This window comes from Pelophylax lessonae (assembly GCF_965119305.1).
Source record: "Pelophylax lessonae genome assembly, chromosome: 4".
Classification (NCBI taxonomy): Eukaryota; Metazoa; Chordata; class Amphibia; order Anura; family Ranidae; genus Pelophylax; species Pelophylax lessonae.
In genome coordinates this window covers 258,778,654-258,794,588 of record NC_138771.1, presented here as the reverse complement: position 1 = coordinate 258,794,588, position 15,935 = coordinate 258,778,654, and the positions used below count along the sequence as shown (strand labels likewise).

The following is a 15,935-nucleotide window of genomic DNA, read 5'->3' as shown; positions in this document are numbered from 1 at the left end:
CCCGATTAAGGGTTTAGCAAAGTTCATGTTTATCTTGGGGATGCGGTGCTAATGGTCATAATGTTCGATAATGTTTACCGCTAACAAATTTCATGCAAGATTCGGCAAAGTTAAGCTGTCACACTTGTGACTGATATTATGGTGATGCCTGCACAATAAGTAAGAGCTTTATACGCAGTACTCTGTGACTTTGACAATGTCTTGATTGATGAAGCATGTCTGGCCAAGCTACTGTGTCAGCTAAGTGATGATCCTGGAGTGTGAGAGGAATGGCTTTTGTAAAGCAAGGTAGGCAAGTAGTTAGCACTGTCTGTAAAGCCTCATTTTGCTAGTGCTGTGAAGCACTCACAATGTGTAAGTGGATTCATTCATGTATTTGTTGAATAAAAGAGTTATGCTATGTGGGGATGATAGTTCCTCTGTTGTTTGAGCTGTTCTACTGACCCATGCTCAAAGGTTTATTGTTTGTATTTCACTCAAAGAAAGCTGAGGAGGATCATATCTACATTGCCTAATTAAGCACTATGTCCATTTTGTTAAAGAAAGGATATAACGAAGGCGAGCGTTTGCTCCAGTTGGTTGGGACATGTTTTTACAATGGGGTACCACAAGGATTTTAAGTGATTGGCAGTTCATGGTAAAAAAAAAAAAAAAACAATGTATTGAAAAATGCTTTTCACTGTATATACCTTTTTTTTACTTTTTCTTTTTCACTAGTGTGATTTGAGCAAAATTTTGAGCACTATTTGTTTTATTTTGTTATAGTATAGGTGATTTTATTTATAGTTTTTGTTATTGCTAGTCTTTAAAACATTATTAAACTGGGCATTTACTTCCTTTTCCAGGTAAGACTTTATGCCCGACCAGATGCAGTGAGAAGGGGATCTGGGGACTATGCCCTCAACATCACAAAAAGACTTTTGGAATTTTATGAAGATTACTTCCAGGTTCCATACTCGTTGCCAAAATTGGGTAAGAATTAGAAAAAGTACCATCTCTTAACTTGACTTTTACTTGCCCTCCTTATAATGCTGTACATGGTTTTGTAATTTAATTTAATGTGGTTTTAATATTATTTTACTGTAATTGTGTCTTCTTACATGTTATAATATTTAATAAAGGATCGACATATGCTTTTTGACATAATTGCTTTGTATCAGTGCCAATTTACCGTAGTTTAAGTTTTCTTTTTTTGTTTTTATAATGGTGGTATTTGTGGTCAGTTTATCACTCTCATTGGAAGGTAATTGTAAGGAATGTTGTAATTCATTATTTCATGATAATGAATGGGCCTGGAGGATGATGAACTGTTGCTGGAGCACGGGGCACAGCCATTCCTTAAGTATTCCCTGTTCAAACCTTCATCCTTTTTTGGAAGACTTGGAACATATGCCTTATTAATTATGGTGTAAGAACCCCTAATGACCTAATAGATTCCAATGTAATCGTTAAGAAAAGACAACAAAAAATGATACACTGCATAGGTAATGCAGAAGTAATGGAAGAAAATATCACAAGGGGTAGATAAACTCAAAACAAAAATGTATACATTGAAGTATACCAGTCCTTAGATGTGGTAGCTGCATTCATTTCCTATTTTCAGGCATTTTTCTTTTATTTTTCACCTGGTGATTCTGCCAGTAACATTTCCTAGAGGGATGATGCTCACTCACTGCACATTATCCATTGAGAAGCAGCATGGTCTCTTTGGACAGGGAGTGTATTAGTACTAAAGAACATCTCCCCTAAACTTTTCTCAATTGGATCAGGAGAATACATCCTATAGTTAACAGAATATAGCTGAGAAAGCTGACAACCTTGAGCTATCAGTTTAATGCACAGGAAATTACAGGGACAATGGAATTCTTCAAGCCAACAGGTACAAACCCGTTAACTGAACTTCCAGGAAAAATATTTAGCCTGCAAGAAAAGATTTAAGAAGTGAAAATGAATCACATTATATCTAAAGCTGTATTCATTTATTTGTTTTGTGGTTTAGATATCCTTTTAAACAGTGGAGTTTAAAGCTCATATAAGGATATTGTTTGTTAATCGTTTCTAGAAGTACACCAGCAATATTTGTTTTGCCAAAACAAATTTCTATTCAGAATTATTATGCAGGGTTTTTGTAAAAAAAATCCTTCTACAAAAAGTAATGCTGTATATGTCATAGGACTTTAAGGCACTTGGTTCATGCAGGCATATTAAGCTAATCATACATGGCTCAGGTTCTGACCGATCCATGCTGAATCAGCCAAAATGAAATCTCTGGGTTGTCATGTTATCTTATCAGATGTAGCACTGTTTGAGAGTTCAGGGAGTAGAAGGTTCTGTGGCTGTCTGAATGTAATAGCTGGCAGGGGAGATCCGTCCATTTATACTGTTTAGACTGCGGGGCTGAAGGGGAGAGATCTACATGTGTATGGCCAGTCTTAGTTTATACACTTTAGTGGACATCGCAGATAAATGCCAAGAAGCAAGCATAACGTGAAAAGTAACATTAAATAGACAGAAAGAAATAAATCTAATATGAGCAAGAAAAAAATAGAATGTAAATGTTTTCATCTTTGACTTTATTTTTTTTAAACCAGAGACAACCTCTGAAACAGCTCAAAAACACCACATTTTTTTAAATACCTAAGACATATCAGAAGATCACTCTTAAACTAGAAACCCATTCATACTTTCCTGTATACAGAGAGTATAAAGTTTATCAAAGGAAATACCAAACGTGGTATTTATGTGTAAAACTTGTGGTGTACTTATGTGTGAAAGAAGACATTTAGTCAGTGATAGCAAAATGTAAAGAATAAGAGCTGCTGCCCCTAAACTAGTGCATATACCACACTAATGGTAAATAAAAAATAACAGCATAGTAAAGTGTTCTCAAGTAAATATAATCAAAAAGCCAGGATTGGTGCAATGCCTCAGCTGGGAGAGGGAGGTCATCACGTAAGGTGGGACTTGGATGGCTTCTTACTGAAGCCCGGTGGATGCATATATATCTTACTTTGTGTGTTTAACCCTAATCGATTGTTATACAAGCTTTTATTGATCTATATGTGAGTTAGTGAGTAGATTTACTTTTTAAAAAATAAACTTGTATTGTACTATCTACACAATCAGTCCGTTTTTTCCCTTATGCATCTACCTACTGATGTCCAGTCGAGAAAGGGAGGAAATGTTTAACTAACTAGCAATCTTTCTGGCAGGCAAAGTGACACATAGCTTGTTTGAGAGAAGCCACCCAAAGGGGTTTATTGTGGTTGGCAAACTAGAAGTGTAGTGTGTGAGAAATAAGAATTTATTTGATGAAAGATCTTTTGAGCACTATATATATAACCTATGGGATTGATGCCATAACTTGGACTTTCATTTTTTCCTGCTGACACATGAACTGTTTTCTTTTTTCTCTTTTTTTTTTTATATATTATCTTATTTGTTTTGCACAAGTGTTTGCTGATTATTATTAGCACACCCTACACGTGGACTTTTGTGGATATTTTGTATACATATATATTTTTTTGCATAAATAGTATTTAACTGAGACTGTGTTTGCACAGTATATCTGAACATAATGTTGAGATATGAATATTGATGAATTTGCATATTTGCACATGGAAACATTTTTTTTAATTGATTTATTGATTTTGATTTATTAATTTATTGATATTGATACATTTTGACCTACAGTATATTTACTTGAGAGCGCTTCACTATGCTGTTGTTCTTTATAAAGTTTATCAGTGGAGGGTAAACCCTGTAATTTACTTGGTCACCAGCTAATGCTTAGAAAAGGTAATCCTAGAATGATCTGAGTCTTATAGCTGTATACTGTATATGTAGTGTGAAATCCTCTAAGGCAATGTTTCTCAACCAAGGTTCCTCCAGAGGTTACTTGGGGTTCCTTGGGCAACGAGCAAATACTGCCTCTCAGATGAGTTCCCAGTGACACCATTGATCTTTTTAGCTATCTGTAAGGGGTAATTCTTTCCAATGACCACAAGTGTATAGAGCATTCTTCCCACTGACCATCACACTAATGTATATCATGAGTTTTACATATAGTCATTTTTAGCAGGGGTTCCCTGAGACCAGAAGGTTATTTCAAGGGTTCCTCTGTGTTGAAAAGGTTAAGAAAGGCTGCTCTATGGGATCATGTCTCTGATTGCCCATGTCTTTTAGCGATGAGCTCGAGCGTGTTCAGATCAAGCCCGCCAGGAAGCTGGAACTGCACACTGCCAATCATAGGCAGTGAGTGTATGTTCAGCTGCCGGTCAGGAAATGCCTCACTGCCTATGATTGGCGGTGTGTAGTGAGGGCTTCCTGGCGGGCTCAAACCGAACACACCTGAGCCCATCACTAGTGTCTATAATTCATACTCTCGCTAGATTTGAAGTGAGATGTGGTAATGCCACTCAAGTGCTGCATGCTGGGTAGGAATATGTACCTGATTACGTGCAATGTAAGGATCTGCTTGCTTCTGCTTCATTCCTTCAGTAGATCTTTGCTTCATTCAGCTCTCATACAATGTTTTTATATCTCTCTATACAGTCATCAAAGGGCAACTCTCACACGAGCAAGCTAAACCTCCTACACAGCTGTTTCTGTTTTAGTTAATGACCGTGTTTCAACCGACATATAAAATTGATGTCCATTAGCACTTGCTTGGTATACATGATTAATCATGAATCTGACTCTAATGCTACAAAATCCCTGACTTTGTGACTTTGTGCAAGTATAAGAATGGATATTGGTTTGAAGTATTGATTTGATTTAATTTTTTCAGCCACTTTGCATTTTGTAAATTAATAAAAAATAAAAAAAAAATATTCCCTCATTGCCTAAAACTTTTTCACAGTGCAATATATATATATATATATATATATATATATATATATATATATATATATATATATATATACATACATACAGTATGTATTGTAGCCTTACAATCCTTAGATCTGAGGGCTGCATTTGTTTTCTTTTTTGCTTTTTTCCCTTTATTTTCACTTGTTGATTGATCCAGTAAGTCTGTTATTTTCCAACATCCTTTAACAGACCAAGCTGCCCAGCAAAAATGGCTGTCAGTGGGCTGTGACAAACCATGTAACACTAACAGAGCTACTTACAATGGTCAGCTTTTACTAATCTAACTAAAACCTTTATCTCAAAAGGAAACCAAAAAACACCTAGTGTTAGCTGGAGTACAACTTTATTTGAAAACTCCATCTAAATCTACTAGTTCATTTAATAATACCCTCTTCACAGCTGACAATGGGTGACAATGCTGCTGTCCAAAGTTGGCTTTGCTGCTCCTCCATAGATCCAGTGGAGGAGTATGTGTAGCCACCCTAAGATAGAAAGTATGTTGCTGTCAGTATCACTAGTTAAAAATAAAGAAAAAAGCACAAAAAACTACAACATATTGCAGCCACTGTATCTGTGCTGAAATATGTTACATTTTTGTTTTTGGGTTTAGGTATGCTTTAAAGTGGTACTAAGCCCAGCAGTTTACAAATCCTTAAATGTGCTGGCTGCATTTGTTTTCTTTTTTTTTTGTGTTTTTTCCCTTTTTTTCACCTGGTGATCCAGCCAGTAACACTCTTACTATCTTAGTGTCTGCATTCTGGATGAAGTAGTAAAGCAGACACCTTTGGAAAGCAGCATTGTCAGTCTGGGGAGAGCATAGTGTTACACACTGTAAATACAAAACAAAGAAAGGGCGCACCAGCCTAGCGCATTATCCTCAGCGAGTTTATTAATGATATCAAGATAGGCTCAGGCTCTGAGGAAGAGGCACGGCCTTGAAACGCGTCAGCCCTCTGCTTTCAAGAGATATCGGACTTCTGCAATGAGGCGGCTCTATGGATTTGATGTGCTTGTTTTTCACGAATGTTTGTGAGTAGCTGATTTTTATCTTGATATCATTAATAAACTCGCTGAGGATAATGCGCTAGGCTGGTGCGCCCTTTCTTTGTTTTGTATTTACAGTTTTTGGTCGACCGCCCCAGTCGTAAGGGGCAGCAAAGCCTAGCCATAATGGATACCAAGTACTAGTACGAGGTACGAGTTCCGGGATTGAGGCAGCCTGAGGACCGGGTTCTGAGCGCAGGAGTGGGGTGCTGAACAGCACTTATCTTTTTTGGAATATACATAGTGTTACACAGTTTGAAGCTGAACTCCAGCTAATGCTTTATATAAGCAGTTAGATCAATCCTTTTTTTTTTTTTTTTTCTTTTTTTACTTTTGGGATAAAGGTTTTACATAAATTAACAACATCTGACCATTTCAAGCACCCCTGTCAGTGTTCAATGGTATATGTCTTATTGTCTCAACCCTCAAACTGCTACTTTATCTAGACAGTTTGATCTGATGGGGACTGAATGATATTAATGCCACTCACTGCTAGCTGTATTTACAGATCATTAGCAGAGAGGTTTGACTGCACAGACACTATTATGGAAACACCGTCAGTGAGGGAATTAATGCACAGAGCTCACAGAGATCACCAGGCTCCTGCATCCATGTGTTTGTTGTGCCCCGGTGCATCAGAAGGAGGAGAGCAGCTATTATATTCAATTGCCCCACAGCAGGGGGCAAGCGGCAGGTGAGCGAGCGAAGCTCTTCCCCCTATCAATAAGTGTCGGCTGCTCTCATCCCTCTGACGCCCTGGGGCACAGTGAACACATACAGGTCGACCAACAACAGCAACATCCCCACCTGGGTCTTGATTTGGCCAGTCTCTGAGTGGATGGTGTGGAGTGGTCTGACTGCAGGCTGTCTCCTGCATGGCCCATTATGAGACCTCTGTGCTGCTGTATCACCAGAGCCACTGCTAGAGGTTCTGGGTCAGCACTAGTGGTTTGGCATCCGCTGCCATTTTGGGGAAGAGTGGCTGGAGGGGAAGAGGGGAAGAAACAATAGAGATTGAGTTAATGCCAGCCCCATGACCTGGCCCCCAGCAGGTCACGGCCCGGGGGTTGGGGACCCCTGTGTTAAGGTATATTGAGTAATAACAGAATTACTGGCTGGATAACTAGGTGAAAATAAAGAAAAAAGGCCTAAAAAAGTAAGCCATATCATCTAAGAATTGGTAAGCTGCAATTTAATACATTTTTGTTTTGGGGTTTAATACTACTTTAAGGAATGTGTATATGTTGCAGCATTATGTGTACAGTTTTCACTTTGCAGAATTCTTCTATTGCAAATTGCATTAACAAGTCCTAATCTCATAGTTAAAATAGTCATGTTATACAGACTCCAGATACAGAAAATTATATAGCCTTTAAAATTAGTCAGGAAAAAATAATTTTGAATTCAGTGTCTGCTTACAGTGAAAAAAGGTGTGAACATGTGTTAAATCATATTTTTAAAGTATAACTAAAGACAAAACTTTCCTTTTTAGTTTTGGATAGAGTGGAAAGGGATTAAAACATATGTTGGCTTTCTATTGCTGTCAGTGTCCCTGCTAGTGAGATTCATCCTCTCTATTTGTCCTGTTTACTGTATCATCAAGAGTGAAAGTAAAAGAAATCCCAAATGTTGTGTTGTCCCTAGAACAGTTATACATGGGAAATATCCCAATAGGGACACTCGTTCTGGTGATCCTTGTAACAACCTGGAATTCTCCAACCTAGGGAAATCCCCAATGGGATACAGATGGCAAAATATTATAAATAATAATAAATTGGGGGTATAACACTCCCTTACTCTATTTAAAATGAAAAAAAAAAAAGTTCTGCCTTTAGTTCTACTTTAACCTATTCATTCAAATACAAATATAAAAAATATATTTTCCTGCTCTTTCCTCTGCAGTTTGCTGTCTCATCCACCAGCCATACCCCATGCCCCCAATGTCTCTGTTCTTCTTACATGAGGATATGTTCATGCTATTATAATTTATTCCATTTTTCTTTAGGGCGCCATGAAAATGTAAAAATTGTACAGTGCTAAACAGGAACAAATTCTACATGCTGCATATGTTCTGTAAGAGAGCATAGAAAAACATATTTCTCTAAAACAGCCATTGTGGCTTAAGACTGGTACACACTATGAGTTTTTTCAGCATGTTGAATAAAAAAAAAACTGTCAGCTCTAGTTGGAGCCAATGTACCAACAATCTGATGTTAGTACAGGGATCTCCCCCACTGAGATGTTGTGTTCTGACACGGACAGTCCGGTTTTCCAGCATGCACATTCAATAGAAGCCGGCCCGTCTGGCATACACACAGGCCAAATGTCGGCCGGTTTTTATTGAACCGGACAATGTCTCCCGACATTCAGCTCGTGTGTATGGGGTTTTAGTGGTCCTGATTATTGTCTTTTATCTACAGGGCTGTGCTGGATACACACACAGTCAGATCAGTGATGTGGAGCCCGTTAGAAGTGCAGGCTCCTAATCAACGTGTAAAAGATGAGCACAGTGACCAGCAGTGCCGTGATTACTGAGGTTAAGCCTGCTAACAGGCTCTATGTCACTGAAGAAGCTGGCTTCCACACCTGCCTGCGTCCAGTATGGGAATTCTGCCTGCCCACTCCATTAGTGCCATCTAAGGCAGTTGCCTCAATTTGTCTCATTAGTGGTGTGGCCCTGTTTTTCTGGCTTCCATAAAGACAAAATGTGCATGAATTTTTTTTATGTTCCACTGTGTTTTTGTTGGTTTACTCCCCTGCTCTGTTTTTGCATTTGTTTGTCACTTTTAGCTTGTATGTTCCTTTGGGAACAGAGAGTATGGACTGATGTGAATAGTTTAGTCTTCTCTATTAAGTGCTACATACTGTAGTATGTTAAGATTGTAAATAGCAATCAAATAAAGTAATCTTGTGGGATAGTCTAAATTTACCAAAGAAAATCAAACATTATAAAATTCACATTATGCACTAAGTTGTACCGGCTACAGGTCTGAATTTGGCTGAACCCCATCCAATCATAATCCCCTTACTCAGATTGGTGCCATATGTGAGTCATTTTCCATTCCAATTGAACCTATCTGCCTTGTGGCTAATTGTTTTGCAAGAGGTGTGAAAGGTCAAATATAAAAAAGATAAATAAATAAATATAAAAAAAAGGTCAAATATGTAAAAGTGGAAAAAACATCCCTAAACAGGGATGGGGGCCTTCAACACAACCTGACTTAGCAAAGAGAAAATAAATGTAGAAGATAAAATCTAGGGGTAAAAAAAAAAACATCTTAATTTACCTTTCATTATATTAAAGGGTAAGTGCAACTAAAAAAAAAAAAAAAAACAGACAAATCAGCACAAGGGACATAACTTACAGTCAGAAGGTAGATGTGTCCCGTGTGCTGGTGCCTCTTCTGTTAGTTGAAATCATCCTCTATTCCTGCCATCCTACCCCACCCCCGCTGCAGTACTATACTAGTGTGGCAGAGGTTAATAGAACTGTGGGAGCTGTCACAGGCTCTCATAAGGAAATAATGAAATAGGATCTGTGAATGGAGGGTGGGTGGGTGATTAATAGGTCTGCCCCTTTTATTCATAGTATAAGGAATAGTCAATAACTTGATGAAAGCCTGTGATAACCCCCAATGAACTGGAAGACTATGGTGGAAGGGGTGGGGGAAGTGTGAACTGAGGAGGATTTTAACTAGCAGAAGAGGCATCAGCACAAGGGACACATCCTGCTGACTGTAGGTTATGTCGCTTGTGCTGATTGTTATGTTATTTTTTTTTCTTTTTATTTTGGCTGCACTTAGGCTTTAAGGTACAAACTCCACAACTTTTAAAATATAAGTGCCCATGGGTGCAATGGAAAGAGGACACACTGCATCCCACATATGTTGCCTACACTGTACCTCCTGCAAGCCTTTGTTATTAGAAATGTATGCAATTCACTTACAAAAAAAAAAAATAGGAGGTATTTTTTAGATCATGTATTTGATAGCTTCACTTTAACTCTACTAAAGTAGTAAGGGCTAAAGCATCATACTATTTTTTTTTTTTTTTTTTCATTTTAATTATGCATTAAAGAACAACCAAGGTTACCAAAGCCGAGGCCTTTAAAAATTTAAATACCAGTGTGTTCCTTTAATTTAGAAACTTTTTCCACTCTCTCAGGTGCTTAGTTCATTGCATTTTGGTTCTTTATTAACCCAATCTCAACTTGAAAATGCATTTAAAAATAGCTTTTAAGTATTTCCCAGAGGGCATGCAAAGACATTCTACCTTGCTAAAGTATCCCTTTTCCAGCCAGATGATAATTAAACATATTGCTGATCTCAATGACACATTTTGTTCTGGCAGAAAATGAGTTAATTAATGTAATAATAATGAATAGCAAATCTAAGATAAAAGAATAATGTGGAGCACTGGCTTGATTAAACCATTGTATTGTCACGTTTGATGTTTTCTTCTTTATATCAACATTTCTCATTAGTGTGGTGAACAGACATCAACAAAACCCACTAATGAAGAATCCCTAATGGTTCTCGGAGCAATTGACTAAAATGTTTTCCTTGTTCTCATTTACAATTTGAAGGTAGCAGTCTCACTTAGTATGCATAATAACACATACCAAAGTCAAAAATACAGAGTGATTTGCCAAGCAAGGCTTTTACTATTAAGGTGTAGGTTTTGTTTTTCAGAACTTTGTGTTTTTTCTTTCTGACAAAAAAAAAAACTGTTTTTGATTACTTATTTGATTTTTTTGTTGTATATTGAGGTTAAATTTGGCAATATAAATCTGTATTCTGATTTTGAAGCATTCGAATCAGAAGAAAAATTACCTGAAAGCTTTAATATAAAGTGTCACTTAAATCGGAAGTCTAGTTCAAATGTTTTTGGTGTACTGCACCAGGGACATAATTTACCTGTGGTAAAGGATGTCCTACACTTTGCTGGTTGCCTTATTGTAGAAATCCTCGCTTCACTAATGTTGGTTCCTACTCGCAGTTGTAAACTTCAGGTACTACTTGGATTAAGAGCTCTAGCAGCGGCTGCTAATGTCAGCCAATAAAGCAAAACAATGTGAAGTCCATATGTTAGTCTTTAAATGAATAAGAAAACATAAAAGGTTGTGCAAAGAAGGAACCACAAGTCCCAGCATGCTGATGCACTCTGTACTCCTTAGCAGGAAATTATCACCCATGGAAGGAACAGCATACCAAATAGCAGCTTATCAGATTGCGTTGGCCACCCAAACCATTGGATAGGCCACTAAACGCTTGACACAATGCAAGGAAACTGCCAGGTATCACTTTCTTGGGATGTGGTAACAGGTTGGCATTCAAGACCAGGTGATTGGGGACCATGTGTGAAGAAATATACAGGCACATAGCGTAATACAGTTAAAAAAATCTAATTTATTAAAAAAAGGGTGCACTCACATGGTTCAAAACATATTCAGGCATGTAAAATCCATAGACGATGTGAAACTAGGAGCTGCGGCATTCCCCGCACTCATACACTGAAAAGCCGGCTCTGGGGGCGTGGTAACATCACGTCTGGCACCGCCCAATGTGTTTCGTCATAGGCTTGACGTTGTCAGCTTACCCCTGGCAGGATCACCGTGGAAGGGTATGAATTAAACAGTTCCTGCCAGTTTTTGTCAGATATGTCAGAAATATCTACTAACCAGTGTGTTTAAAGTGTAAAGTTTAGATAAATGAGGGGAGTTTTTACAAATTAGAACAAGATAATAAGTAGTAATAAGACATGTATGAGTTTGGCATAGTAGAGTTTTTTCAAGTTTAGAATTTGAGAGTTACACCTCTCTGAGCTCAAACTTTGTCTCTGCAGCATATCTGAATTGTAAATATCTAAAGTGCCAGTGAGCAGGGATCCCCAGTTCCTGGTGCAGGATCAGAAAGGTTTTAAAGTGCCGCGGTGATATATTTGATGAAGATAAGTAAGGTCATACCTTTCCCACAACTGACCATCTTGTAATGTGTAAAAAAGGGCTAATCTAGGGTTGTAACGAAGGGGCTGGTTAGAAGAGAATAAATGAGAGCTGTTAAGTAAAGATAGGCAGTGATTATATATCCACTTTTTTAAATGTGGCTGTGCCTACAGTAGTAGAGAGAACAATCTATGTATAATATTAGAAAGGGTCTCATAAGAGAAAAGGACAGTGACCCCCATTGCCGTGGCAGCGTTATTAGGTTGTGAGAATAGCCACCATTGAATATATACCAGTTGGGCAGCTTAATAGTACATTCCAAGATTCTGTAGTGCCATGTTAAGTCGGAAGCTGTGACACCTCTAAAGAAAGTCTAGCTGTCTTGGGGGACCATAGGAAGGTGGATAAAATTGAATTATTAGACTTGTGTATTTTTTTTTGGAAACATGGACTGGGGAGTACTACTGGGTTTTTTACTTTTTGACAAATAAAGGAAAAACAACCAAACATTTTGAAAAAATAAAAACATTTTCCTTAGTTTTTGTTATAAAATTTTGCAAATAAATAATCTTTCTTGATAAATGACCGCCAAAATGTATTCTGATGCATTTCTTTGATAAAAATAGCTGTAATCAGTGTATATTATTTAGTCTGTGTGATCGTTATAGAGTCTACAAAATATGGTATATACAGTATATTTGAAAATAGATCAGTCCTGATTTACTGACTGTCTATCTCTTTTCTTGTGGTCATAAAATGCAAAGGCAGTACAAATACTCCCCAAATATTACATTTTTCTAAAGTATTCAGTCAAAGGTATTAAGTAAAAGGCATGATGAGTTTTTTGAAGTTGTCATTTTTTCCCCACATATCTTTGGAAAATTATGAAAGTAAATGAAATGTGTTCTTTTTTTTTCCATGGAATTGTCATTTTAACAAGGTACAGTATTTCTCATACATAGCATAGGCATACTTAGAATGACACCTAAAACCCATTCTGCTACTCCTTCTCAGTGTGGGAATACCACATTCACTGTTTTGTCAAAAGTATTGGGACACTTTCCTTTACACGCACATGAACTTTAATGGCACCCCAGTCTTACCCCGTAGGGTTCAATATGGAGTTGGCCCACCCTTTGCAGCTATAACAGCTTTAACTTTTGTTGGACGGCTGTCCACAAGGTTTAGAAGTGTGTCTATGGGAATGTTTGACCATTCTTCCAGAAGTACATTTGTGAGGTCGGGCACTGATGTTGGACGAAAAGGCCTGGCTCGCAGTCTCCACTCTAATTCATCCCAAAGGTGTTCTATCGGCTTGAGGTCAGGACAGTCAAGTTCCTCCACCCCAAACTCGCTCATCCATGTCTTTATGGACCCTGCTTTGTGCACTGGTCCAAATCATTTGGTGGAGGGAGGGTTATGGTGTGGGGTTGTTTTTCAGGGGTTGGGCTTGGCCCATAGTTTCAGTGAAAGGAACTCTTAAAGCGTCAGCATACCAATACATTTTGGACAATTTCATGCTCCCAACTGTGTGAAAACAGTTTTGAGATGGTCCCATCCTGTTCAACATGACTGCGCACCAGTGCACAAAGCAAGGTCCATAAAGACATGGATGAGCGAGTTTGGGGTGGAGGAACTTGACTGGCCTGCACAGAGTCCTGACCTCAACCCAATATAACACCTTTGGGATGAATTAGATTGGAGACTGTGAGCCAGGCCATCTAGTCCAAAATCAGTGCCTGACTTCACAAATGCGCTTCTGGAAGAATTGCCAAACATTCCCATAGACACACTCCTAATCCTTGTGTAGTTAAAAACTGTTATAGCTGCACAGGGTGGGCCAACTAAATTTTGAACCCTACGGACAAAGAATGCCATTAAAGTTCATGTGGTGTAAAGGGAGACGTCCCAATACCTTTTAAAATATAATGTACGTGAGACTTTTTCACAGCCTAACCACATAGAGGTACCCAACATCCAAGGAGAACTTTCAGGCATTCTAGGGGCCAAAATTACACATCTTATTTCTTGACTATCAAAGTTTTAAAGGCCCTGGAGCACCCACAAAACCCACAAGATGACCAAACACCCAAGGTATTTTTACGATGTTTACCAAGTCATCTGGAAATGTCATTTTTTTGCCACGTTTTTGGAAAATGTGGAAAGAAAATTAAATGCATATTTTTTATATACAAAGTTGCCAATTGATTAACATATTTCCCACACACAGCATAGGCATATTTAAAATTACATCTCAAAACGCATTCTGCTACTCCTCCCAAGTATGGAAGGTTACAACATGTGTAAGGCCTTTTTAAAGTTTGGACTGATAATGCACCCAACATTGCAACTTAGCCTGGGCTATCTGACAGCTCATATGACAGTTCACAGAAGTTTTCTGCTCTCTGTATCCTTGTACTAGCTTCCTCCAGCCTTTCAGTGATCACAGCAGCTTGGATTGGGAGTGTGCTTGCAGTGGACTTCAGCAGGACTGTTGATATGCCTACCACTCTTTGACATTTGTGAGTGAAATACATATTGTTTTTAATGACATTTGATTTATTAAAATTGACTGCAGCAATGGCTGCTTGGCGCCTCTCTCTCCCTTCCCTTTCCTCTCTTGCAGTGCTTAGACTCCCAGCCTTTTTGAAGAGGCAGCCTCATTCAGTTAGGTGAATTAGCAGTTCATTAATTATCTGAGAGCCCATTCCTCCAGGACCATCATATTGTTTTGCTTTGTATACATTATAACTTTTAGCGTCAGGTAATACAAACTTTCTTGACAGAGTTCTTCATTTCTCTTTTGCTCATTAATAGACACAGCTCCTGTTCTTCTTAACCATTGGGTTATACTGCCCCCTAATGGAGTAGGACACTAGACTGGCTATGCCTATGGGCAGTCCCAGGGAGTATAACCCCCCCCCTCTCTCCTATAGGTACTCAGTTTTTTTCTGCCTAGTAAGGAGTAAGGACCTAGTTCCTTGCTGGGATCTCTGGTCCTGGCATTTTTTTGTTTTTAGATTGCAATTTTTCTCCTGTTTTTTTCCTGTGAGATCTACAATCAACTGTCAGACTGGGCAATGAGCTGGATAATCTAGATCCAGTGGTCCCTCCAGTCTGGCCAGCAAGCGCGTGCATACCTCAGCTCCGCACTAGGTCGGCCGCGACACAGCCCCACTGGACGGGGGCTGGCCTATTTTGATAGAATTGTCGCTAAAGAGTGGGGACGACCACAGCATCCCCTTGGGGTCCCTAAGCCCTTTACTAGGCGATCCCCCTATGAGGAGTCCCTTATTAGAAAGTGGACTGTACTATCGGTGGTGGACCCTCCAGTCTCCAAATTAAACAAGGCAACCATGATTCTGGTTGAAGAGTCCTGGCCTTTAAGGATCCGGCTAACAGGAAGGCGGTGGCTGTGGCCCGCAATATTTACAATCTGGCTGGTTCGGAACTGATGCCGGTAGTCACCATTGTCCTGGTGTTGCAAACTCTGACTGAGTGGGCCAAGCTTTACCGCAGTGACCTGGAGGGAGAACAGCCCCTCCCCCTGCCTTTGGTGAGCTGGTGGACCAGCTAGTCCAGGGGCTACAGTTTATCTGTGATGCCTCTTTGATGCAGCTTCCCTAGTGGCTTGGCTCTCTGTTTTGGCAGTGGTCCTTCGGCGTGTCTTTTGGCTTAAATGCTGGTCTGCGGACCAGACTTTTAAAAAGGCCTTGACTGATCTCCCCTTTCAAGGAAATCGCCTGTTTGGAGCTACCCTGGATGACATCATTAAAGGTCTCACAGGGGGAAAGAGTACCTTTCTTCCGCAGACTACTAAGGCCAAGGAACCTCGTCATAGGCATGGGCCCTCCTTCTCGTCTCAGTTTTTTCGTCCCTCTGCTGGTGGTTGCCTGCTGCTGTTCAGATCATCTTTTTCTCTTTGTTGGGAACCTTTCCTCCTATGAATCAGTTACTGAACCACTGAACTCTACAGGTTCATATTCAGAATTTGAATCTAACAGGGAAAGCTCCCTGCTGCTTTAATCTGTCGTGCCCAGAAGGCCTCCTTACGTGTGTACAATTTTTATGGACA

General features: G+C 39.1%; 1 protein-coding gene across 1 annotated transcript in view; it reads left to right on the top strand.

Annotated features, from left to right (window-relative positions):
* Positions 1-15,935, top strand: part of TRHDE (thyrotropin releasing hormone degrading enzyme) — a 1,069,075-nt gene that overhangs the window by 368,343 nt on the left and 684,797 nt on the right. The window contains exon 3 of the mRNA XM_082253105.1: positions 846-972. Within this exon, the coding sequence (XP_082109231.1) occupies positions 846-972 (127 nt within the window). The remainder of the gene's footprint in view (positions 1-845; positions 973-15,935) is intronic.